Source organism: Pelodiscus sinensis, chromosome 3, assembly GCF_049634645.1.
Source record: "Pelodiscus sinensis isolate JC-2024 chromosome 3, ASM4963464v1, whole genome shotgun sequence".
Classification (NCBI taxonomy): Eukaryota; Metazoa; Chordata; order Testudines; family Trionychidae; genus Pelodiscus; species Pelodiscus sinensis.
Genome location: NC_134713.1, coordinates 193,866,212 through 193,893,170, shown reverse-complemented (window position 1 = coordinate 193,893,170; position 26,959 = coordinate 193,866,212). Strand labels below are relative to the sequence as shown.

At 45.6% G+C, this 26,959-nt stretch overlaps 1 protein-coding gene and 1 long non-coding RNA gene across 5 annotated transcripts in view; one reads left to right on the top strand and one right to left on the bottom strand.

The window, feature by feature from the left end:
- Positions 1-12,328, top strand: part of LOC102458821 (uncharacterized) — a 21,175-nt gene extending 8,847 nt beyond the window's left edge. For all 3 annotated transcript variants that reach the window (XR_012903051.1, XR_003088482.2, XR_001367933.3), the window contains one exon: positions 12,190-12,328. This is a non-coding gene — a long non-coding RNA (uncharacterized LOC102458821). The remainder of the gene's footprint in view (positions 1-12,189) is intronic.
- Positions 1,358-26,959, bottom strand: KAT14 (lysine acetyltransferase 14). 2 transcript variants are annotated; one of them, XM_006118564.3, is made up of 10 exons: positions 26,704-26,959; positions 19,817-19,935; positions 16,472-16,593; positions 13,334-13,515; positions 12,180-12,599; positions 10,595-11,166; positions 9,905-10,041; positions 9,634-9,809; positions 5,326-5,516; positions 1,358-2,785 (listed from the first exon to the last, which is right to left on the bottom strand). In XM_006118564.3, exons 1-10 carry the CDS (start codon positions 26,957-26,959, stop codon positions 2,612-2,614), a joined length of 2,349 nt encoding a protein of 782 aa, XP_006118626.2. In that variant the 3' UTR covers positions 1,358-2,611. The 2 variants fall into 2 exon arrangements, with proteins under 2 accessions (XP_006118626.2, XP_075781872.1); XM_075925757.1 differs by having other exon boundaries at positions 12,180-12,596.

Below are 26,959 nucleotides of genomic sequence, written 5' to 3'. Positions count from 1 at the left end.
CTGTGGTGTCCAACCAGTTCTGAAACAGTAGTCACTATTGCAAACTAACCTCACTCAACCAGCCAGATATCCACGTGGCCAGTGGCTAGCATGTTGGACACCATGGTTATAGAGCCATGAATCCAACCCCCCAGCCTCAGTACATCATGAGCAGCATGGCTCCACCCACATACTCCAGACCCAACTGCGAAGGACTCTTTCATGTGTGCTTTCATTTCCATGGCCGTTTCCAATGCTGTCTGTCCAGAATTCCTGCACGGACAATATTACTGCCAGTTCTGGTGGCATTCTGCTTTCACACCAGAACATTGCAATGCAATAGATAAGAACCAAATTTCCAAAGAGGCTTCAACAAGGCCTGCCCTTTGTGAAAAGGCTATATCCGCAAGGAGTCCATTAATCATGGTAACAAGGTAGCTCATTTTAACCTCACAGTTTTGGGGGTACAGTAAACTGTAGCATCAGTGACAGAATGTAGTCAGCTAACTGGTGACTTTATATGGACAAGCAATATTTGCAAGTTAGAGAATGTAGCCATCTGTGCGTTCTCACTGTGCTCACACTTCACTTGCCCACAAAACTGCAGATTAATCTATTTTTTTCCACTTATGTCTCCTCTACTGACAGTGTCTAAACACTTCAGTCATTAATAGAGTTTGCTTAATACCACCCATCGAATTACAGAGGAGGAATGGAGACCCAGAGAGGTGATTTGCCCGTAGCCATACTGGGAGTCTTGTGGCAGAACAGGACATTGAAGCAGAAGGTTCAAGTCCTAGATAACCACTGGCCCATCCTTTCTGTCTAGTACAGGATGCAGTTGTCCAAGTACAAAGTTAGAGGTCTCTTGAAAATCTCAGTGCATCGTTTGTCTTAAAAACCCAAAGAACAGTTTCGTATCCAAGATACTGCTTAGCTTCATCATGACCACTTCTTACAGTGCTTTCTGAAGAGCATGGTAAGGGCTTGTTAAGGCAAGATCTTCTATGGCCCTTATGCAGGTGCACAATAGAGGAGAGTGTAAGCTCTCCCTGCAGCCAATGCGCGCACACCCATCCAGCTTGGCTTGCAGCTCTGTCTCTGCTCTCCTGGGGGTACAAGGTGCCCTGAAGGCAGTGGGGAGTGGTAGAGCCACAGAATCCCCCGTGTACAGACAGTGAATAACATGCTGTACTATGAGTGAGAGGCTACTGCAGGGTGTGTGTTGCCCCTGCACACTGGGGAGCTCCAAAACTACAATGAGCCATTTTGGAATACAGAAAACACAGCTGGCCATGTCTAATTTTGCATAATATGACAAAGAACATAGAAGTGAACGATGGAAAAATAAATGAAAATAGTAAATGTCAGCCGTGGGGCTCATCCAAGAGAAGACCTTTAATTTCATTCAAACACGGAACTTTCCAGAAACGGCTAACTTGTAGCATCAAGGATTTTCACACACAACCATAAAATATTTGGAAATGTACACAGATAGCAGGGCAGAGAGTTCCTGAATGGTTTCAAAAGTCATCTGTTTTTTCTAATAGCAGTACATGTATGTTTCAGGGAGGAATTACATTGGCTATACAGAAACAAACGGAGTCTGTTAAGGCAACAACGACCATAGTTAGGCACCTGAAATATATACAAGGTGGATTTAAAAAACACCTCTGTCCTCTGCATCTGCCAGCCTTGACAGTAAGACTACGCGGGTTCCAGATACACAGACCGCTGTATCTATAACCTACTAAACAATCTGTCAAGCCACTGTTCACTTGTAGTAAAAGGGGAATAGGAGCTGCCAGATTATGTAGGAAAAGGACTAGTCCTCAGTGGCAAGCCCTGTGTTTGATTCTTTCATTGTCTTACCAGGTATGCCAAGACAAGTGTTAACATTTCGAGCCCCTCACTGGGAATTACAGACTGGGTTGCTCTAAGAAGAGTTACTGCCTTGTCTTTGCCTCCTGTTCCCACTAGGTTACAATAGGTTAATACCATAAAGCAAAGATCAGATTTCAAATCTCATAACTGATTTGCTTGTGCTGGGATTCCTCAAGCCAAAGTGCCTATGGCACAAAGGGGTAGAGTGTTGGAGCGAGCAAGGCTGGGCCCAGGACTGGAGGTGTGCCTGGAGGGGAGCTTTATAGCTTTAACCCATGGTTGGATTTAGAGATTTCAAAGTGCTGTCGTAGCAGCTCTTGTATCTAACCTCACCTAGCAATGAACACACCTGACATCCTGTTCTTGATACAGAATACTGCACTGTAAGTACTTCATGCTAAACACACAGCTACTGCAACGCACTGTTAGGTTTGAGAAATGTAATGTCCTCCAGTCCCTTTGAAGTCTGAGATTGTTCATCAAAAGGGTTCTCCAAAAAGAGGGCAGGAAATTCCCATTCCATTGTGTCCCAGTTCATACTCTCAGGCCTCTTGCTCAACATCCCCACGGAGGCCATAAATCAATCATCTCAGATTGCACGTTAAGCATACAATGCATCACTGCTGATGTTAGCAATAACGGCCTGACTGCACTCTAGCAGCCAACGGCCTGAGCTGAATGAAATCCATGGCAATGCTTAATTCAGCCAATCAAGTTTTCCACCGAGCTCCATGTATTCTGTGGCATATTATCGTCGCAGTCTCAGAAAGAATGCATGCTTGCACTCCTTGCTATCCAAGGGGTAATATTTGTCATAAAAATCCAAAATGTATTCTTCAGTCTTAAATCCAAATTTCTGGTACAGCAGCATAGCGGAGTTGCTTGCAGAGACGTGAAGAGTAACATCTTTGCCCATGCAGGTCTGCCAAAGGAAAAAAAAAAACAGAACTTGAGAGTGCCTCCAGGGAAAGGAGGTGGTGAAGAAACTCTTAAAGTCTGGAATTTAACTAGCTAGAGAAATGTGAGAGAAGCTGGGGCCTTCAAACAGAAATTACAACACATAGCAACAGCTGAAATCAGACAGGAACCGTTGTTTATCAAAAACCTTTGTTACTGAGTAATGAGCAGTGTGAGGACAGAAGCAGAAGGCAGACTGCAATTTGTCAATTTTCTTATCTCCTTTTCAGTGTAATTGTTAATTTAAAATAACTTAATAGCAATAGCCTGAAGAAACAACAACAAAAACCAGCCAAAGGAACAGGCATTCTGCCTCTGGGAGTGGACAGGTCCCGGCCAGCAAATAAACCTAGACTTGCTAAAATCATACTGGCACCACAAGATCATCTCTGGGTGTGTCACATTGGAATTCCAGTAGATCCCAGTCTGATCCACTCCCACCTTTCAGCCCCTAGGGCTCACAGCCTGACACGCCCAGCTAAATATTGAATGTTCAGCTAGTAAATGACAATTCTGACATTAACTTGGAGAATCCTCATTATTTAGCAACCAGACTGTTCATAACACCTCTTCAATAAAAGTGTTAATATAATAATTCTTCAGACTTCAGCACTTCTTTCATGATGTGCTCTGAAAGCATTTTGCATCCGTTACATCCAAAGGGGAAGTGCAAAGGAGGAGTAGGGTACAGCGATTAAACAATTTTAATGACAGAGCACGTGATCTTGGCTTGGAAAAAAACATAATTCCAGTATTCAGAGGCTAGTAATAAGATTCCCACATGTATGAGGCTAGAATAAAGCAATCAAAATTAGGGACACTTTTGGAAAAGAAAAGTTAGAACGAGAACATGAGAAATATGCTGTCTTGCTCCCAGGGAACTGGGTGTATTGATGTGTAACTTTTGAAAATGCATTCACACAATTCAGTGTGCTACTTGCATCAGAGGATGGAATCTAGACTACTGTTAGATTAAACTACCGCTAGTAGTTCATCTTAAACTAAATATAACCTGCCTTCCACCCTAGGGATGTAAGAGACTAGTCAACTACCCGATAAGTCTAGACTTATCAGGTAGTTGGGTCACTACTTGACTAGTTGCTTCCTCCACCTTTCTGCCTCTGTATCAGAGGCACCGGGGGGAGGGGAGAGGACCAGGAGACAGTGCTTTTAAGCCGGCTCCCCTCAGTACTGTCTCCATGGGGGTGGAGGCGGCAGGCAGGCAGGGGAGTCAGAGGCACAGTGGGGAAATGGTGCGAGCGGGGACCGAAGTAGTCTCCACTCATGCGAGGTCCAGACTGCTGCACTTCTCCCTTTGAAATGTGTACATGCTTGGGTGGGTTCCCCACTGTGCCTCTTCCTTTGAAATGTAGAAGAGTCACGGGTGGCTCTTGTACATTTGAAAGGAAGAGGTGCAGCAGTCAGGGCCAAGAGCTGCAGGCGGCTCTAGCACTTTTCAAAGGGAGAGGCGCAGCGGGATAGTGAGCACCCCCTTTTTGCTAATCGAGTAGTCGATGGAAATTCACCATAGTCACAAATACACAGCAGATTAATGACAGTCAAACAGAAGCATAATGTGAAATGGCAGTCTCTTATCACTGGAATTGGTTTGTGGGACATCAGAGCAAATCCTCATTAGCTCTACTGAACTCCTTTCGAGGGGTAGCCCTATTAGACTGTTTCAACAAAAACAATGGAGACGACCTGTGGCACCTTAAAGACTAACACATTTATCCGAGTATAAGCATTTGTGGGCTGGAACCCACTTTGTGCATGTGACAAAGTAGATACCAGCCCAGAGAAGTTATGCCCAAATAAATGTTAGTCTTCAAGGTTTCAGAGGACTCATCTTTTTTCTATTAAACTTGATTGCATTACAGTGTAAATGGGACTGGTACAGCTAACAGAGGTAAGGAAAGCTATAACTGGCTCTAGTAGAGCCTCCCTCTGCCTGAATCTGGGATTAGCTCATCCTGTGCATATCGCAACTTTTCTTCTCTATACTTGAGATCTGCAATGCTGCTGCAGCATAGATACTGATCACTGACAGATGAATCAGAGCCAAATACAGATAAGCAGGGCTCGACAAATAATGTAATCTACTCGCCCGTGGAAAGTAGATTACAACCCGGAAGAGCCGGCGCAGAGCGATCTGCGCATGCGCAGAATAGTGCGAAACCGCGCAGCTGGCGAGCGGGGCTCGCCGCCGCTTGGTGAGCTCTGCAGATAAAGCCCATATCACTCCACTGATCTCCTAAGCCATCCAATCCCCCAAAGCCTGCCCACTTTGAAAATGTCTTTTTAAATCCATGAAAAAAGTAGTGTTAGTGTAATGATTTTCACAAATGCATCATCCACATAAATATGTAAACAAGTGTACTGAAGTGGGGGGGAGGGGGAGAGGATAAAAAACAAGTACTATTGACCCAGCACTGTTTACATTCATATATAAAGATGAGGACAATGCTGGCGCTCTATTAAGTAGAAGGATCTTTGTCCAGTTACCTGAATAAGATGGTATATCATAAAGGTTGCAATGCCTGCCCTTCTCCACTCAGGGTGAACAAACAGAAATGAGATGTAAGCTTCATTGTACTTCACATCTGGCACCATGAAGCCAAAGGCAATGATGACTTTTTTGTAAAGGACGACAACGCTGAAGTCTGGATACTGCAGGCATTCTGACAAATCAATTCCTGCAGGGTGTGAGAAGAGCACAGCTATAAAGCACCACAAACCAAAGGGAAATGTTAATGCAATACAATATCATACAGTCAGGATATGATGGAATTAAGGAATTTAACAGATTAAAAAGTGTTAAACATGTTTTTTGAGGAGAACCTGTTCAATTGCTTCTTTCTGTCATCATTTTCATACTCTTGCATAGAAAGAAGCCATCCTGTAGGCCAAAATAGGAGTTTTACAGTTGGAGTCAACGGAAGCAGCATTTTAGCCCATGTACAGAGAAAAACAAAATCCCAAACCTTAAAAACAAACTTTACACTGCAGCCAGTGCTAAGAAATTAGCAACAGATTCATATCCACAAGCTATGAAAAAAAATCTAACTTAAAATGTGGTTATCTTCTAAAAAGTAATGACAAAATTGGCATCTTGTAACTTAACTGATTTTCTTCCTGTATATATTCAGAGCCACATCTGCCGAACTTATAAAGCACCCAGTTCCAAGCACACACATGAATAAAGTTACATGTGTAAATGATGGCTGGATTAGGTCCTAAATGTGTTTATTCTGCTCTTTATTTCTGTTAGTTTTTCTGCCCTGCACAGCCAATAAAGCTATGGGACAGTGTAATGGATTGTTATGGCTTACTCATTAACAGGATTGTATTGCTGGCAATTGGGACTCCAAAAGAATATTACTTGACTTTCAGATCTCAGGTTGAAATTGCAGGGCTGCAGACTGAAAAAGTATTTGTATCTGTACACTGCTCAGATGCAGTCTAGAACCAAGTCATCATAGATCCCAAGAAGCCAAGGATATGGAAGCCACCTCCTCTCTTCTGCTGCTGAAACCTTTTTCCATGAAGAAGACAGAATAACATTGGACTTTTCCCGGATGTGATAAAGGTTCATAGAATTCAAGACAAAGCACAGAACATTAAAATTATCCTACCCAGATTTAAATCTGATTTATTGAATTTAAAATCACTAGAGAATTTTTGCAATCAGTTACATTGAGGAAGTGGCTATCTTTGGTTTTGTCTTCATTGCAAAAAAAAAAAAAAAAAGTGGTTGTAATTTATGGAAAGAACTAAGGCTTTGTCAAGCTTTTTTTAGGCTTTCCTGCTGATACAGGCAATGCCACTCCCTGGGTGTGGTTTAATTATGCCTGTGGGATAGCTCGCTCCTGCTGGCCAAGAACAGCTACACAGGACCCTACTGCTAAAGCTGTGCCACTCTGAGGTGTAGACATAGCCTGACTTGTGTTAGTTGTCTTGATGCAGAATCCTAGTAGAAACAAGGCATTGTCATTTTTAATCTTAGCGTAGCCAGTCAAGATAAGCCCTGCAACACTCACCTGGAGTTTACTTCAACTAGCTACCTCAAGGGGAAAAACTATATTGCCTTATCTCCAATAGGATTTTATTAACTCAGTGTAAAAAAACCAGCCAACTTATTTTTTTCTTTGCAGTGAAGACATAGCCTTTGCAAAGGCTAGTTTGGAAACTCATTAATGTTTGTGGTTCCTCCCCCCATGTTGAGCCCTCCTAGCTTGTAAAAAAGTGACATTTGAACCTTTACAAAGGTCCTTACTACCTTTAGTTAAGTGGCAACAGACATATATGCTTTAAGTCACTTTCCAAAGTAGCACTTGATCGGACTCTGTACAGTCCCTACTGCAATGAGGTTACGGTCCACACCTGGGGCTCCTAAGCACTATGGTAATACAAATAACTAAACAATAAAGATGAGTGCTAGATTCTCCCTTAGTGCCCAGTACATGTAAGCCATTACCATTCTAATTTGGTAGTACTTTTACACCCATTTTTCACAGACAGAAATTCCTAAGCAAGATACAAGGCAGGGAAGAGTCAGACCCTTCATATTTCCTCAAATGCTCATTAAAATAATCACAAAGGTGGAATAACAGAGTAACAGCCTATGGTTTTCTATCCGAATCCTAGAACACTGGCAGCAAACAGTGGAATTAAGTGCTTGAGAAAGATCAGGGTGGAGTGAGCTTTGGAGAGGAATCAGTTGGTGATAAGGAGATGTGTTAATTATCCCAGGGCTGAAGTCTAATGTGAAATGACTCAGAGCTTGCCTATATACAAAGCTGTGTGGCTTTAAGATACTAGGATAAAGCATTACAACCCCAACTGGCTTGTAGACTGGCTTTATACAAGTATAGTTTGTGATCTTCATGGGAAGTGTTTCCCTTATGCAGGTATTATTATACCAGCATGACTAAAGCACTGTAAGTTATACTGCTATAATTCCCCTGGATAGATAGATACACTTATTTCACAGTGAATGGCTTTCTTAGGCTATTTAACCCACTTTCAAAGCAACAATCTAAACCAGAAAAAGCCACGCTTTTGTATGCCATACCTATAACTCCACATGGGGATTACCCTCGTATAATTAGAGCACTTTAAATTTGCATCCTTCTTTAAAGGTATAATTTTCACATGTAGACAAGCCTTGCTCTTGAAGGAGCTTGTATCAATATCTGGTACCTTGACACTAGTATAATTGCATCCACAGTAGAAGCTGTTCTGTTGTATCTATTTCAATAGAAACTCCCCCACACACACCTTTAATGGACATAGGGTTTCTCTATGCTGCAATCACAGGGTATAACTGCAGCTTGTGTATGTGTGCCCAAATTATCTTTCATCTCATTAATTCAGGTACCAGAGCAGGGAAGCCTGGGCAGCTGACCAAACCCTGGTTAATTACTCGAAGGGCTTGCCCACTCCACTGAGCTAGCTAGATTAAAAATAGATTCATTTCCATTAGGAGCTTAAATACTTTTGTGGATCTGGGCCTTGGTGCTTATCACAAATTCCTGTCTGTGTCATAAGAATAAGCACTGAGTGGATGGGGGATTGAGGGACTTGGAAAGACAGGGGAAAGCTGTGAGAGAGATGCTCAGCTTCTGTTAGAACCAGAGGGTGTCTCATGCGTTCCAAAGCGGCATGTGTAAAGACAGACATGCCAATTTCCCTACTACTGATTTGGGCAGTCACAGACAGTGGCTAGCACAATAGCAGGTGCTACTTCAATACAAATAATCTACCAACCCACGTGTAGCACCAACATTTATTTTAAAATATAGGTGTGCAGTGCTTGTGTATTATTACAAATTTAGTTTGCAGTGTTATAGCAGTTCATCATTACTAATTCCATACTGCCTAAAAACCACGCCCAAGATCCGGGCTGCATAGGGACATGCACATAGAGACAGCTCCTGCCCAAAGGAGCTTCCTATAAAAAGTAACAGAGACTGATAAGAATAGTTAAGACTACTACACTTGAGCTTACAACTATATCCATATTTTACCAAAAGGAAACTGAGGTCTAGAGAGATTAAGGCCCTTGCCCATGATCACATTAGGAGCATGTGGTAGAGCAGTGGTCACCAACCAGTAGATCGGGATCTACTGGTAGATCTTGAAGCCTCTGACAGATGAGCCTCACTGGTTTGGCTGGGAAGCTATCAAGCTCTGGCACTTCAGAGGGTGAGGTCTGAGAGAAGGGGTGGAGCAGGGTGGGACTTTAAAGAAGGGGTGGGAAGGAAGTAGGGCCAGGGTATTTGGGTTTGAGGTAGATCTTACATTGAACTTAAATTGAAAAAGTGATCTTGTGGTTAAAGAGATTGGAGACCTCTGTGGTAGAGCCAAGACACTTATCCAGGTCTGAAGTCCAATCCAGTCCATTGAGGACTTGTGCTTACTGGGAAGAAACTTTTTTCTCAAACCAGTTAGGAGCAGGCATCCAGCAAAACATCTCTCTACTATGTTATGGCCCCGATTCAGCAAAACACCTAAGTGAGCACTTACCTGTAGGCATACAAATAGTCCTCCTGGCTCACATGCTGAAAGCATAATACATGCTTAAGTGCTTTGCTGAGTCGGGGCCCAGTTGCCCAGTATTGTTGATCTCACAAATGTAGAGGCTGACACACTGTTCCAGAACTGATCATCTGACAGAATTCCTCAACTAAATATTTATAGAATAACTGAGCCAAACAAATACTCACTGAGGTAACAGACCCCGCTCCAAAAATGATTTTTGAAACAAAACTTTTTTCTTTCCTAGAAAATCAAGTACTGTGGAATTCCTACCAGGCCAGAAGAATTCATGGCACATGGAGTTGATAGTGGGGATGTGGTTTGGGCGAACGTAGCAGTAATCGATGGGTGCTTCAGGCTCAGCCTTCCAGTCGGGATTGTTCTTGTGTGGATGGGCACAGATTTCAGCCAGCAGCTGGAGTTTAGGAGGCTTGGTCTCATGGTCACGTCTGCCAGTATCACAAAAACAACCCACAATACAGAAAGACAAGTTGGTAACAATAACTACCATTGCTGCTAAATAGAAGGCTCTAGGGGTCCATACCTGATATATGGTTTTAGGACGCGGGATGTGTAGGGACTAACGATGCTGTGGTCTGTTAACAAGTCTTCTGAGCCTACCAATCGGTACAGAAATTTTGTTGTCTGGTGCCTATACCCCTTCATAGCTGGCAGTGTAGTCTACAAGGCAAGACAAAAATAAACTGTCGCGTCAAGGGAGCTGACCAACACCCTAATGTTTGGAACCCAAAGCTCCAAAAGGGAAAAAGACTTCTCACTTCTCCGCCTGTCCAACCAGCAGGTCAGGCAACTACAGGCCAATGCTCCTGCTCATAGTGACTCCACAACTCCCCCCAGTTTCAGAGCCTGATCCTGCAAAGTGCTAAGTGCACTCATCATCCACTGTTATCCTGGGAGAGCCCATGTTCCTAGATGGCAAGAGAGTAATACCGTTCGTCAAGGTACTTACTCTGACTCCATCAGCAAAGTGTTTGAGTGTAGAATGAGCACCAGCAACTGCTACTTCCCAGTGCTGGCATCTACATGTCTTTATACTTTACGGGCTATTACCCAGCTGAAGAATGGGGCTAGGAGCATGTTGAGTGGATACAAGACTTTCACGTAACCCTTTTAATGCTTGGAATCAGACTTCCTCCGTATGATGGCTACTGCTTACCATAGCAGCCCTCGTACAGCTGGCCCCAGGAGTTAACTTGGGACTGAAAGCACTCACCTGGTACCTGTCCAGGATCCTGAAGTCCTGGCTAGTTGTTCGGTATGTTGCATGTCCTGCTGGCAGCCTGGAAATGCCTCTTTCTTTGGCTCCATAGAGCCCATCGACCAAGAGCAGAGCAGCATTCACCACCTGGTCCAAGTCAAAGAGAGGCAGTCCCCTTTCCCTCTTGGCCTGCCGGACTATCAGCTTGCGCCTCAACCTCCGGGCTTCTGGGGTCATGCTCACGGCATTGGGACAGGCCTCCAGCCTCTTCAGAAGTAGCTTTTCCTCATAGATGCTAACAGATGTGTACTTGGGGGCTCTGGGCTTACCGTCCTTCTCCACTTGTGGCTTTCTTTTGTCCCGCGCCCTGGCCTGTAGGGCTTCATTTGAATCTTCGGGGTCTTCACTGTCACCTTCCATCCTCTCTGCTTTCTCTTCTTCACTTTCCACCTCTTGCTTGATCTGCTCAGGTGTTTTCACTTTCTTTCGGCTCACTATCAGAGACCCAGCACCCACTGTCCCACTAGGAGGGGGAATGTACTCTATTCCTGGATCTATGACTCCATCTCCTTCCATCTCTTCATCATCTGCACAAAAGACAAAACTAACTCAGCAAAGATGCAAAAGCAGCATAGCAAGAGCATGAGCCCAGAGAGTTTGTGGCTTAAGTGTGAAGGAAATATAATTTCGTGCTTATCTGTAATATTCTGCTTGTCATACACTCCTGGGCCTGTATTTTCAAACATGACAACTGATTTTGGATGCCTACCTTGAGAAATCTTAAAGTCTGATTTTAGGAAGGGCAGAGTACCTGTCATTTAAGGTCACTTTAATGTGTCTCAAAATTTAGCCCTTTCATATTAGGGCAACTGATATCAGTAGTCCCTGGAAAATGTAGACTCATTCTTTTCCTTCTATTTCAAAGGAAACCTTTTCAGATTGTTCTTTACTTAATGGTGTCCTTGAAAATTCCTTGAGAGCATCAAAACAGGTATAACACCACCAGAGCAGCGCTGAACACTTGCAGATTACTGGCCAGATGTTCAGCTCGTGTAAATATGACAATTCCACTTAATGGAGCAATGCTTATGTGACGCCTTTACTTATGGTGAGTAACTTATTCCATGTGTTCCCCCTTACCCAGATTTAATCTCTTTTAACATGTCTGTACTCAGACAATTGAACGCGCTAGACAACCAAAACCTCAAAACTTTACTGGTGTGAAAGTCCCTTTCCTTTACAAGAGCTCTCTGTTTTCTGCCTTGACTGAATGCTACCTGATACTGCAAACCTAATATCTGTCATATTGCTTTATGCAGAAATTACTGAGTGAAATTCTGTGTCCCGTGTTATCAAAGATGTCACACTAGATGATCTCAGTGGTCCTTTCCTGCCTTAAGCATCTACCACTACACCTGTCTGTGAAAATCTAATTTAGATTGTCATGTAATTAAGAAGAAAACTGCACTTTGCCAGTCATTTTCCATTATGCTTTGAAGTAAAGCAAACAGGTTATTCCTTTGTCAAGGTAACTATGTCAACCCTATTGTTAGAAACTGCTTGTCACTTGCTATTAAACAAAACACATTGCATCTCTTACCATGAAATAGGGCCTGTGGTGGCATTACATCTGGGATGAGATCTGCTTCTGAGAGCAGGCTGGGAGTAGCTGAATGGGAAGCCGGTGTCCCAGGAGCAGAAAAGTCCAGCGATGGAGAAGGAGACGGGCTTGTCAGAGGAGTTCGATCGGAAGAGCTCAAAGATGAGAAGTCAATCACCTCTCCCTTCTCAAGAACCATGTCAGGGCGACGACCTCGGCTACTGAATTTGACAGGTGTGGAGGAGGTGCTTCGGTCCAGGAAGCTGGCTGCCTCCTTCTGGGCTCTCCTGATGTCCTTGGCTTCTTGAGTGCGAGACCTCTTCTCCTTCAGCTCCATGGCTGACTCTACAGGATTGCGGCTCACCCGCTTCCTCAGCCCTTCCACTGTAATGATGGGATCCAGAGGTGGCTTTGAAGCTGCTAGAGAATAAATAGCTTGTTTAATCTAAAAGACAGTGACATTTTGATGCCTCTTTACTTGTCTCTTGTATCCACAAAATTTGCTTTAAAAAGAGAAGAACATCAAGGTAGCAGGGAGTAGAGAAACTGTGATAATTACAGAAAAACAATACAAACCACAAAGAACACTTGGATCATTTCAATAATAATGTGTGTTCAGGTTGAACCTCTCTAGTCTGGCACCCTCGGGACCTGACCGGTTCCAAACGAGAGAATTTTCCAGACCATGGGAGGTCAATATTGTCTAACAGCATTACCAACACTTCTACTGCTTACTGGGCTCGTAGAGGACATTTAGGAGTAAATGTGGGCCAGGACTGGTGGCTGTAAACAAACTTTATGGGACTGTGGGGAAACTTGGCCACACCCAAGATAAGAGAATATCTGGCTAACTAAAATCACGCCGGACCATGGATATTGCTGGACCAGAGGGTACTGGACTAGAGAGATTCAACCTGTATTACATAGAAAGTGTAAAATTCCATGAGCCTCTTCTCTCACTGGTATAAATCAGGAGAAACTCCTCTGAAGTCAATGCATTTACACCAGTGTAAAACACAAGCAAATGAGAGCAGAATTAAGCCCTGGAACCCCATCCACACTTGAGTCATTTAAAATAAGTGTCATCTCATACCTTTAAACACTATCAATTCTGGCCTGACTAGCACCCTGTGTGTTGTCGTCAGAAGAGTTACCTTTTGCTTTCATTGCAGATGCAGAGAGCTTCTCTGCTTCAGGTTTCATAGTAGGAGGCTTATTGTGAACAAGTTTCCACCATCCTGGTTCTCCAAATTCCTGTGCCCCCGAGCGGAAAAATAAGGGGCTCCCTACAGAAAGACAGCCGGCAACAGTGCTCCACCAAGTTGACGTCTTCTTTCTAAATCAAGAGAGAAAAAAATGAGGGACACTAAGAACACTTTAGTTGGACTTTCTTCTTCTTTACCGAAGAAACCTTAGTGAATGCTGCTGCCATTTACTCCGCTGTGATGGTTCACGTGGCCTCCGGACTTGAAGCGCTTCAGCAATGCTGCTCTTTCTAAAGACTTCCATGGGTGATTTCAAGCTGGAATATGGGGTTCCAAGACTCAACTTTAATAACTAGATTCTGCTTTGAAAAGTGATTCCATTTTAATACCAATTCTGCTGAGTTTTACAAGTAAAAAGAAAGGGGTTTCCTAGCTTGGAGTTCTGGTCAGGCGTTCACATCACCAACCATCAAGGAGCTACAGCTGTCTTACTCAACAGTCCTACTGATGATACAAGGGCCTGAACAGAATCCAGCTCACTCTTCAGCAGCTGTGCTAATTCAACAGTGCTAAAACGAATGAAAACTTGGTCTGCTGTTCAAGTCAGCAGCCAGGACTCAGGCTACATGGGCGAGGAGGCGAGAGAGAGGGAGAGACCTACTGAGTAAGAATGTGTCTTTTTACATCTTTCCCCTAATTTACACTCCTGACAAACCTGCTTTTGAGTTCTGCAAATGTAGCAAATGGCCACCTTGTCTGCTTATACACTTGAAAAAGGCAGCAGGGGCATGTGGCTTGAGGGCACAGTGAGAACCCATGGCGGGCTGTGGGTGGGGAAGGCAGGTGCAGCATGAAGGATGGCTGCACAATGATGCTTTGAGGAAAACAGTGGGGAGGCTCTCTCTCAACCCTGCCCTCACCCCTCTCTGCTCCTGATGAATGTGCCACTTCCAGATGCAACGGCAGCCAACTCCCCCGGGTTCTGAAGCGGCGCTCCCCTGGGAGCTGGGCAAGGGGGAAGAAGGGAGACGTGGTGGGGGCAAAGAACAGGGAGGAGGAAGGAGTGTAACTTCCCCTTCTTTTGCTTTGCTTCCATTATTTGCTATTAGCACGAATGGCATTTTTAAACTGCTTTTGTTTCCTCACGTGTGCAGTGTGTGCCTGGGCCTACCCATTTGGGCTTCAGGCATTGTCACGCCCTTGGTTCCCCCTCTTTCCCTGTGAAACCAACCTCAACTTGTGAGTACTTTCTCACTAACTCCCTTCTGGGGAGGAGCGGCATGAGAAACACAAAGGTCACACCCCCACAGATCTTCCACCCAGCCTTTCTAGCTGGCTCCCACCTTTGATAGAGGGCACTTAGTCCCATTCATACTACAGCTCTTCTCCTCAGGCTCACAGCCCGTTGCAGCCCTCCAAGCTGTGGCTTCTCCCCCAGCAGCAGCCCACTCCTGCAAATCCCCAGGGAAGGTTTGTTCCTCAACAGGCTCTTGTTGCCTGTAGGTCTCGCTCAGGCATTCTGCCTGGGAGCACGGAAGGGTTGTTAGCAACTTGCCTCTTCCCGCAGACTCTCTGATCTCTCTCTCTGAGCGCTTTCAGCAGGCAGAGGGTGTTTGTAGGCTGCCACGGGGAAAGCCAGACATTTAAGGGAGAGCAGAGTTCAGCTTCACCTGTGACTAGATTCAAAGGAAGCAGCTGCACCAGCAAGTTCTGGGACAACATGCAAGGCAAGAGACATTTTGCAAGAGGCTAGTCAGGTGTCTCTCTTCCAGGCAAGTAGAACTATCCTCCATTCTCTCACAGGGGAGCGTGCATGGAGGACAGGAAGCAGTTTGCTGGATGTAACAAGGAAATGACTGAGTGGAACGGGTTCCAGAAAGAGTAGCACTCAGAGAGGTAGCAGATCCCTTCTATCATGAGCCTGCTATCTCCAAGTGAGTCAGTGCTAAAACCTCTGGAAGCAGAGCCTGATGGGACATCTGCCTCATTTGCATCCTGTTTTACGGGTACCGTTAGTGGTGATGGTCAGGGTAACACAGAAACCGGGTACCTGTGTTTTAAACAGAAACAATAAATCAAAGCAATACATTCTGATTAGGCAAAAAGGCCTGATACTCCAACATGCCAATCCAAACTAGAATTTCAGATATTTGTTTTTTTCTCCTCTGTGTCGCCACTGGCATGTGTGTGTCCCTTTCCATCAGAGTCAGAACAAATTCAGTGAGTTGCTGGGTGCATTTAGAAAACACATCCATGGTCTATGTGCCTAATAGTGCCAAGCTATTTTACTGAGAGAGAAAAGGGTTATCAGCTTTGAACAGGATCTTTTATTCTGTTAGCTTCTAATTAAATCAATCAGAAATAGAACGATCCCTGCTGCCGAAGAAAAATCTTATACTGACTCTCCTTATAATAGACATTGGAAAGTCTCACACAGTATAAGCAACCTTTGGTGTGCATCCCTGTAATTTGTTAGGTCAGCCCAGAGCAGTTAAAAATATAGTCAGCCGCTTTCGTTTAACCTCTGAGTTTATAACTAAATATATACTATGAAAAATACCACAGCAGCACAATGTTTTGTACTGGACAGTAAACAAGAGATTTCATTAAGGAAAGACCCCAAAACAAGATGAAATAGGAAAGGTGTTTATTTCTCTGTGGGTTCTGATCTCACATCCATTTTGTGTCAGTTTAATTCTATTCCTTTTCATGGCATTCTCCCTTATTTACACCTGCATAAATGAGAGTTCAGAGGCAATTAATGGAGATTTTAGTGTTATCATTTTGGAGGATTATACCGTAAGGAAGCTGGGAAATTCCCCCAAAAGTACAAGGCTCTGTATCCAGTTCTGTACAACGCTAACTCTCTTTCACTGAATAACAGTTTTTTTCCCCTGAGCAAATCCCTCCATATCTCCTATTTGAGCTTTGAAGGTCAAACCCTCCACTTTTTTCTTTCTTGTCAGCCCTGCATTGAATAAGAAAGAAATCTCTAAATAATCTAAGATTCCTATTTCCCCAACTGAGCAACAAAATTTCCTCCCTCTCTGATCTTTATTCGGAGTTTCAGGGAAATATTGGCTTTACCTGTTCCCTAATAGGAAATTCCAGTGTTTCTCAATAAAAGCACAAATATCTTCTTTCCATCTGAAGTATCCTTGGCGGCCAGTTCCTTCCAATGACAGGTTGTACATCGCCAGCATGACAACCTGAAGCACAGAAGGGAAGGATTCAAATGACCCATTACCATTTTGTCTGTTGGGAAAACATCCCCTCCACTCTTTTACTTAATGATTGTTTCTAACTGATTGCCAACCACACAGCTAATCTACGTACCCCATGATCTTGTTATTTTTTCTTGTCCTTTCTTCCTTCCTATTGCTTATCATACTCACTTGCTTTACTCACCCAGGGACTGTCTCATGCCAGGGGAATTCTCAGCTATCTGGTGATGTTGTTTTACAGACCTTTTGCACAGCTTGAGTGGCATAAAGGAGCTATGTCAAGGTTGAGGATTCAGATCAATGTATCTAGGAACAGGTCGTCTTTTTTCTCCAGAAAAGATGGGTAGCAAATGTTCCAGTTTGCTAATCTTGTAGAAACTTGCACAAGGAAAGACTCTTCGGGTGTTTTTATTTGCTTACTGTCTACTTTCCACTTAGAATCCAGTAAAAGCAGAGCAATCCGTAATTGTGGTATCTCATGAATTCCTTTGTTTTTGCTTTGTCTTTTTTGAACACAGTCCAGTTTAGAGTCCATTTACATACATCACAAACAAACTCAATTGACTAGCTAAATGACTAAATTAAAGCACAGTTCTGGAAATCAGTCTTGTTTGTGACTAAATGTAAAAGGACAAACTGTCAATTACACTGAACCATTTCAGCCTGGAATACAAATAGCAATGGTGCAGATGGGTTTGGAGCTCCTGCTGTCAATTCCTGTGGAGACTGCCTCCTACAGAGACTCATTTTCTTCTTTCTTAGGGTGCTCAAACCTACGCTGGCAGGAGATAGTCTGCTAACCAAGTACTGTGGGTACTGCGGGCTTCTGCACTTTGCTCCCACTAATGCTAATGGGAGAATACACTCTTGAGGTTTTTACCTCAAATCCTCTTAATGTTTGATAACTGCTGCTCTAGAAGTTTACAAACCGAACTCAGGGTCATTGTAGAAACAGGTAGGTGGGACCGTATTCCACCAATGAAAACAAACAGGTTCCTTCTCACCTTAAGATCTAGGAATAGACATGTCTGGGTTTTTTCATATGCCAAATAAGCTGATTCTGCCACTTCCCAACACCAGACTTAGCACTGCTTCTTATCTAAACTGTCTCTGAGAAAGTGCACTTGGTCTTCTCGTCCTTCTTCCTTGTTATCTCTTCCCTTTGTCACTCTTCTTCCTTCAGTCTAGAAACCGATGTAGTCTAATGTGGTAGCATTTAGAGGACCAAACGCTCTGGATTGGTCAAGCTGAACTCAGTGCATGTTTGGAGTAGGAGTGGTGAACACCCACAAATCCTAGGATTGCCTGACACCAGCCCAATCCCTAGCATAAATTCAGCTGTCAGGCTGCTCTATCTTCCACCTGATGCTACATCCCTACAGGCTCTTCTGGATCCAAGGACTGCTGAGGATAATGGGGGTGTCAAGATGCCCTGGCTACAGCCCCTTTCACCAGACTATATGCCCATGCTGGTTGCAAAAAGAGGGTAACATAGAAGTCACTACAGAAGCTCTAAGCCACCCAAGAGAAGACAAATCCTCAAGATGCTGGGTCTGCCAGCTGTGAGTCTGCTTACTGCCTGCTGGAGCAGCATAAAGCTGCTCTAGTACTCTGGAGCATCAAGTATTATTACTAATGTCATTTAGAATAGGGGTTGACAACCTACGGCACTGAGTTGAGCGGGACAATTATCTGCTCTGCCTTACATACCACTTTCCTGTGAATACACTACAGAATTATGTTTGCCTTTTTTTTGTTAACAATTGCATCACATTGTTGGCTTATATCTATTTGAGATTCACTATAACCCTCAGATTCTTTTCAGCAGTATTACCACCTGCCCAGTTATTCCCCATTCATAGAATCACAGAACTGGAAAGGACCCTGAGAAGTCATCAAGTCCAGTCCTCTGCCCTCATGGCAGAACCAAGCACCATCTAGATCATCCCTGACAGGTGTCTGTCTAACCTGCTCTTAAAAATCTCCAAGGATGGAGATTCTACAATCTCCCTAGGCCATTTACATCCCTAGGTGCTTAACCACCCTGGCAGTTAGGAAGTTTTTTCTGATATCGAACCTAAACCTCCCTTTCTGCTATTTAAGCCCATTGCTTCTTGTCCTATCCTCAGAGGTTAAGAAGAATATTTTTTCACACTCCTCCTTGTAACAAACTTTTAGGTAAAGCTGTTATGTCCCCTCTCAGTCTTCTTTTCCAGAATAAACCCAATTCTTTCAATCTTTTCTAATAGCTCATGTTTTCTAGACCTTTTATCATTTATGTTGCTCTTCTATAGATTTTCTCCAATTAGCTAAGTTTACCTCATTTTGTGTTCCTTAGCTTTTCCGGTTTTGTCCCCACATGCTTTTGCTATTATTTTGTACTCATCCTTTATTTGTCCATGTTTCCATTTTTTGTAGAATTATGTTTTGATTTTCAGGCCATTAAAGACCTCCTGAGGCAGCCACGTCAGCCTATTACTAGTCTTTCTATCATTCCTTCACAACAGGATATTTGCTGTTGTCATGTTAATATTGTCTCTGAGAAACTATTAGCTCTCCTGAATTCCTTTTTCCCTTAGAACTTTCTTTCCATGAGAGAACTTGTTCTCTGAGTTTGTTACAGTCTGGTTTTTAAAATCCATTGCCCTTACTCTTCTGCTCTCATGTCTTCCTTTCCTCAGAATCATGAAGACTAATATTTCATGATCACTTTCAGTCAAACTGCCTTCCACCAGCAGATTTGCAACCAACTCCTCCCTGTTAGTTAAAATCAAATTTAAAATGGCTTCCACTGGTTATTCCCTCCACTATCTGAAACAAGTTGTTCACACAATATTGCAAGAATGTACTGGACATTTTGTATTTTACTATATTACTTTTCCAACAATGCCTATATGTCAAAAAACTGTTAAGTGCACAACAGTTAAATCACATTCTCTTTCCTATTTGAAACTTGCATTCAGTTGTATTGAACAACGCAGAGCTTTGATGAAAAATGGGGAATTTGGCTTTTTCAACATGTTAAGACAATCTTTTCAAATTACTCACAAAAGGCCCACTTCCTGATATAGCAATCCACAAAAAATTCATGGGTAAATTTCTTCACCACTTGTGACTGAACCTACATTTTTAGGTGTATGTACATTGTATACACAGCAACTTTTGAAGGTCTTGTTGGTTTTATGCCTACGTGAATGTTTTTACTTACTTGCTGCCAGGTTAGTCTTAGCCGTTCAAACTGCTCCTTCCCATCTTCTGAGCAATCAGAGCAAGTAAACCTGAAAAAGTTATCGCCCTTGAGGTAGCTGAGCTGTTCTCTCAGCTGACCTAAAACAAACAAGCAAAAGGGATATGCCTCAGTCCTTTTATAGGAAAAATGGAGCAAAGTAAATTTGGATTCAGCACTGTGTTTATCTGCTGGATGAAAGATCAGCAATCCTGATAATTCCATAACAAGAACAGAAATTCAGTATGGTGCTTACTTTACAGTTGCAGAAGTCAACAAGGGATAATGGGAAAAAAACCCACACATTTAAGATGGGCTTTTCTACCCAATTCATGAATATATGTAAAAAGCCAAAATTTCAATACATGGAGTGTTATTGGAGCCATGTCAGTCCCAGGATATTAGCGAGACCAGGTGGATAAAGATATTAACTTTTATTGGACCAAATTCTGTTGCAGAAAAAGACAAGCTTACAGGCTAGACCAGTGGTCCCCAACCTTTAGAGGCTCCCGGGCGCCCGGGGGCAGGGCCACTCACACGCCAGGCGCCCGGGGGCGTGGCCACTCACGCGCCGGGCGCCCGGGGGGTAGGGCCGCGCGTCCTGGGGCACACCAGGAGCGGGGATGCCCTTGCACCCAGCGCCGGCATGTGCCCCAGGGCCGGGGCCGCCCGAGTGCCTTGTGCCGTGGACCCGGGGCCAGCGCCGCCGCCCAAGCTGCGTGCCTGGGGCCGGCACCGGTGCCGTGGGCACCGCGTTGGGGACCACTGAGCTAGACAGAGCTCTTCTTCTGGTCTGGGAAAGGGACTGACACTGACACACTCGGTACCTTTCTCAGACTTTACCTGAAACACCATAACTGAAAGAGATTAGAACAAAATATTCCATTTTTTCACTTAGTTTACATTGTGCATTTGACAGCACTTTGTGTCTAGTCCTGTGTGATGATCCACAAGACATTTTGTTTACTGTTGCCCATGTGCAGAGCTGCCAGATTCCACTAGTTTCAGTCCAGATGGGTTTTTTTTCCTACCAATATTACTAAACCGTCACACACATAAAGCAAGTTCATGTGAAACGAGGTGCCTGCTGATTGCACAAAGCATTGACTGGGAGAGCCGTGTGCTCCTTCTGCATCCAATCAGACTGCTGCTATGGTTCAATCGGCACACCCCACAAATTATAGGTTCACAAGCGCAATGAGAAAAACTACCCTATTCCAGAAAACTGTCTTGGTTCTGACAATCTTGTGCCCCACGGAGATGAAGGAGGGCCAATCATGCAGCCACTCACTAGCCTAGGTTGCCCATTGCTAGTCTAGTCACTTTCACTGATCGCTGTAGTGAGCACTTTCCCATGTCTGGGTATTTCAAACAGCAACAGAAGACAGAAAAAAATTGCTTTTAAACATAAAAAAGTTATCATCAACCCACAGACAATGGCAAAAAGATTCAGGATCAAGGGGGTATGTCTACACTACAAAGTTAATTCGAACTAACAGACGTTAGTTCGAATTAACTTTGATAGGCGCTACACAGGCAAACCGCTAGTTTGAACTTAATTCGAACTAGCGGAGCGCTTAATTCTATGAGGACTAACGCCTAGTTCGAATTAAATAGTTCGAATTAAGGGCTGTGTAGCCACTTAATTCGAACTAGTGGGAGGCTAGCCCTCCCCAGCTTTCCCTGGTGGACACTCTGGGCACCACCAAGGAAACTCTTCTGCCCCCCTCCCGGCCCCGGAGCCCTTAAAGGGGCAAGGGCTGGCTACGGTGCCCGTGCCAGGTGCAAGCCTGCCAGCACCCAGTCAGCAGACCCTGCACCTGGCAGGGCACGAACCAGCCACCTGCTGCCACCCAGCCCTCCGCCTCTTCCCGGGACCAGGCTGGCGGCTCCGGGGAGTCTGCCCAGGTCTGCAAGAGGCGGGCGCCCGCCTGGCCTAGTGCAGACATCGTGGACCTTGTCCACAACCTCTGCACTAGGCACAGGAAAGTGGCCGTCTAGGGCAGGGTAACTTCCAGCCTGGCCACCCAGGAGCAGGTTTGCATGAAAATCAAGGTGGTCCACTGAGACCCCCCGACCCTGAGCTTAGAACGGCCGTACCGGGTCAGACCAAAGGTCCATCTAGCCCAGTAACCTGTCTGCCGACAGCGGCCAACACCAGCTATCCTGGAGGGGATGAACCGAAGACAATGACCAAGCCATTTGTCTCGTGCCATCCATCTCCAGCCTTCCACAAACAGAGGCCAGGGACACCATTTCTGCCCCCTGGCTAATACCACTCCATGGACCCAACCTCCATGAATTTATCTAACTTCTCTTTAAACTCTGTTCTAGTTCTAGCCTTCACAGCCTCCTGCAGCAAGGAGTTTCACAGGTTGACTCTTTGCTTTGTGAAGAAGAACTTTCTGTTATTAGTTTGAAGCCTGCTACCCATTCATTTCATTTGGTGTCCTCTAGTCCTTATATTATGGGAACTAATGAAGAACTTTTCTTTATGCACCCTCTCCACACCACTCATGCTTTTATAGACCTCTATCATATCCCCCCTCAGTCTCCTCTTTTCTATGCTGAAAAGTCCCAGTCTCTTTAGCCTCTCTTCATATGGGACCTGTTCCAAACCCCTGATCATTTTAGTTGCCCTCCCCTCTCCCACCCTCTCTCTTCCCCTCTCCCACCTCCTTTTCCCAATCTCCCTGAGTTTTGTTCAATAAAGAGAGTTTCTATTTTTGAACACACGTGTCCTTTATTTTGTACATCAGGAAGAGGGGCTAGGGAGGGGTAAGTGGAAGGAGGTGAGGGAGGAATGGGGTACGAGCCCCCGATGGGGAGGACTCTGCGGGCTCCTCGGCGTGGAAGCTCTTCTGAAGCCCCTTGATTGACCCCCCCCCCTCTGGATGGCAGCCTGCGGCAAGTGCAGCCGGGCTGATGGCCAAGTGCTGTGATGTGCCGAGTGTGGGCACTCATGGCACTCCAAGCCAGGACCGCTTTGCAAGCGGGGAACCCTTGAGAACTGTCTGTCCGGGGTGGGGGTCGGGTCCCTTTAAGCACAGCCCTCAGCTAGCCTGAGACAGCAGCTCCACGCTCTAAGTCCTAATCTGATGCCCTGCCGGCACTGCTTCCGGTCAGCCTTAACCTCGGTTCAGGGTCCACTCAGTGTGGACATGCTAGTTCGAATTAGCAAAACGCTAATTCTAACTAGTTTTTAAGTCTAGATGCGCTAATTCGAATTAGCTTAGTTCAAATTAACTAATTCGAACTAAGTTAGTTCGAATTAGTGCTGTAGTGTAGACATACCCAGGTGTAGTACCTAATCAGACTAGACTTCAAGTTGACTGTGTCCCTTTAACTTCTTCCTACTGAAATTCTGGCTCCAGTAAAGCCAAATGAAAAAATTCTGGATGACTTCACTGGAAAAAAGATTTCACACTACAGCTTTTGGCAAACTGATCAGCTGAACTGACAAGTATTGACCAAGCTAGAAGAGATCAGTATTTCCTGCCATAAAATGAGCAGTGCTCAGCTAGATCTTGGTACTGAGAAAGGAAAAACTACGGTACTAGGATATGAAGAATGCTAAAAGAGTTTATGTAATGTTAAATGGAGTCACTGGAAAAATAACTTCAGTGTTTGTAACAGAGCTACTGCTACAGGTTAAAACTCTCTTAACCAGGATTCTCTGGTCCAGCAACATCCATGGTCCAGCATGGATGTTGCAGGTAGGTATGTAATCAACTAGTTGACTATCCAATAAGCATATGCTTAGCGGCAGCAAGGGCAGGGGGATGGGAGCAGGAGCCGATGCTGGGAGGAGCTGGCTTAAAAGCCGGTTCCTCCCCAGCACTATCTCCATGGCAGGAGGGGCGGGGGGAGGGGAGAGATGACGACGACGACACGATGACAGCGGGGAACTGGCAGCACTTCCGCCTTTGGAATGTAGCAAGAGCAGGGCTCTTGATGCACTTCAAAAGCAGAAGCACCACGGGGCCAGCGGGGGACTCAAGCAGTCTCTGGCTGGCCCTGTGCTCCCTGCTCTGGAAATGTACAAGAGCCCAGGGGGTTCTATTAAATTCCTGCAAATTCCATCGACTATTCAATTTGTTGATTAATCTAAATTTGACATCCCTAGTTGCAGGACCTGAGAGTCCTGGTGGAGGGCCAGCACTAAGGATCCCTGTGGGGCAAGCAGGGCAGTGGGCTGCCTGCAGGTAGCTGATGGGGGGGGGGCTGCCCAAAGCGTGGTAGTGGGGCTGCCCAACAGAGTTGGGAGACCCGGCAGGTGACTGCCCAGTGGGGCTGGGAGCCCGGCGCACACATGGCTGCTCAATCACACAACACGCAGGGCTGCTCACGGAGCCCTGGTGTGGCGCACGTGGCTGCCCGGACCCCAGCCCAGCGCTAGGTGGCCCGGTGGAGCCCCAGCAGCAATGGTTGCCCAGCAAGTTGGCAGGGCAGCGGGGCCAGCAGAAGGTGGGGAGCTAGGAGGCTAGCGGCCAGGCCAGGGGGCCAGTGGCAGGGGTCCAAAATTGACCTCCTTAGGTCTGGCAAAATCTCTCATCTGGGACCGGTCAGGTCCCAAAGGTGCTGGACCAGGGAAGTCCAACCTGAACTGGCTTTATATTGTTCTGTGAATACTAATCTTAAATTCAGGATACCATGGAACCATTCTTATATACAGAAGACTGAAATCTATTTACACAGCCCACTGAAATGGCAAACCAATCAGGAAAATAATAATAGTTCTTATGTAGCACCTTTCCTTACAAAGGAACTGGCATTATCCCTGTTTTACAGATTGGGAAACGTAGGGTATGTCTACACTACAGCGCTAATTCGAACTAACTTAGTTTGAATTAGTTAATTCAGACTAAAAAACTAGTTTGAATTAGCGTTTTGCTAATTCGAACTAGCATGTCCACATTAAGTGGACCCTGAACCGGGGTTAAGGATGGCCGGAAGCAGTGCCGGCAGGGCATCAGATGAGGACTTAGAGCGTGGAGCTGCTGCCTCAGGCTAGCCAAGGGCTGTGCTTAAAGGGACCCGACCCCCACCCCGGACAGACAGTTCTCAGGGGTACCCCGCTTGCAAAGCAGTCCTGTCTTGGAGTGCCCTGAGTGCCCACACCGGGCACATCACAGCACTCGGCCATCAGACCGGCTGCACTTGCCGCAGGCTGCCATCTGAGGAGAGGGGGCAATTGGGGGCCTGCAGGAGAGCTTCCACCCACAGAAGCCCACAGAGCCAGCCCAGTCCTCCCCATTGGGGGCTCGTACCCCATTCCTCCCTCACCTCCTTCCACTTACCCTTCCCTAGCCCCCCTTCCTGATGTACAAAATAAAGAAAACGTGTGGTCAAAAATAGAATCTCTCTTTATTGAACAAAACTCGGGGAGATTGGGAAAAGGAGGTGGGAGAGGGGAAGAGAGAGGGTGGGAGAGGGGAGGGCAACTACAATGATGAGAGGTTTGGAAGAGGTCCCATATGAAGAGAGGCTAAAGAGACTGGGACTTTTCAGCTTAGAAAAGAGGAGACTGAGGGGGGGATAGGATAGAGGTCTATAAAAGCATGAGTGGGGTGGAGAGGGTGCATCAAGAAAAGTTCTTCATTAGTTCCCATAATAGAAGGACTAGAGGACACCAAAGGAAAGGAATGGGTAGCAGGCTTCAAACTAGTAACAGAAAGTTGTTCTTCACAAAGCAAAGAGTCAACCTGTGGAACTCCTTGCTGCAGGAGGCTGTGAAGGCTAGAACTAGAACAGAGTTTAAAGAGAAGTGAGATCAAGTCATGGAGGTTGGGTCGATGGAGTGGTATTAGCCAAGGGGTAGGAGTGGTGTCCCTGCCCAAAGTTTGTGGAAGGCTGGAGATGGATGGCACGAGACAAATGGCTTGGTCACTGTCTTCGGTCCATCCCCTCCAGGGTCCCTAGGGTTGGCCGCTGTCGGCAGACAGGCTACTGGGCTAGATGGACCTTTGGTCTGACCCAGGACGGCCATTGTAAGCTCAGGACTCAGGGTCGGGGGGTCTCAGTGGACCACCTTGATTTTCATGCACACCTGCTCCTGGGTGGCCAGGCTGGCAGCTCTCCTGCCCTAGACGGCCACTTTCCTGTGCCTAGTGCGGAGGTCGTGGACGAGTTCCACGATATCCGCACTAGACCAGGCGGGTGCCCGCCTCTTGCGGTCCCGGGCAAGCTCCCGGGAGCCGCCAGCCTGGTCCCGGGAAGAGGCGGAGGGCTGGGGGGCATCGGGTGGCTGGCTCGAGCCGTGCCAGGTGCAGGGTCTGCTAGCTGGGTGCTGGCAGGCTTGTACCTGGCACGGGCACCGTAGCCAGCCCGTGCCCCTTTAAGGGGTCCGGGGCCGGGAGGGGGGCAGACAAGTTTCCCTGGTGGTGCCCAGAGTGGCCACCAGGGAAAGCTGGGGAGGGCTAGCCTCCCACTAGTTTGAATTAAGGGGCTACACACCCCTTAATTCGAACTAGTAAGTTCGAACTAGGCTTAGTCCTCGTAGAATGAGGTTTACCTAGTTCGAACTAAGCGCTCCGCTAGTTCGAATTAAGTTCGAACTAGCGGAGCGCTAGTGTAGCGCCTATCAAAGTTAATTCGAACTAACGTCCGTTAGTTCGAATTAACTTTGTAGTGTAGACATACCCTGAGAGATTGAAAGGGGAACTGACAGACACAGGCACAGCAGACCAGTGGCAGAGCTGGGAATATAATCTAGGTCTCCTGATCCCTAGTCTGGTGCTCTATCTACTACACATCACTGCCTCCCATACGTTCAGGAAAATAATATGATTTTTTTTCTCTGAGGAAAAGAACAAATAAACCCACAAAACGCAAGAGATGGAGATAACAGAGGAAATCTTGACTCTTACTTGCTGGTATCCACTTCTGACACTTTTCACAGTAATAGGACATCTCCTCCATCCAGGATGCATCCCCCTCATCACTGTTCAAGGAGTCCCCACTCTGATCGTGGGATAAATCCACTGAAGCCTGATCCTCAGACTCAACAATCAGGAGAGTCTCTCCTTCCACCTCACCCTCCTCCAGCCCTTCTGAAGTTGATGTCCTTGTAGCTTCGTCATCGTGCCGACTCATCAGTCCACTCATGTGAACGTTATTATCCAT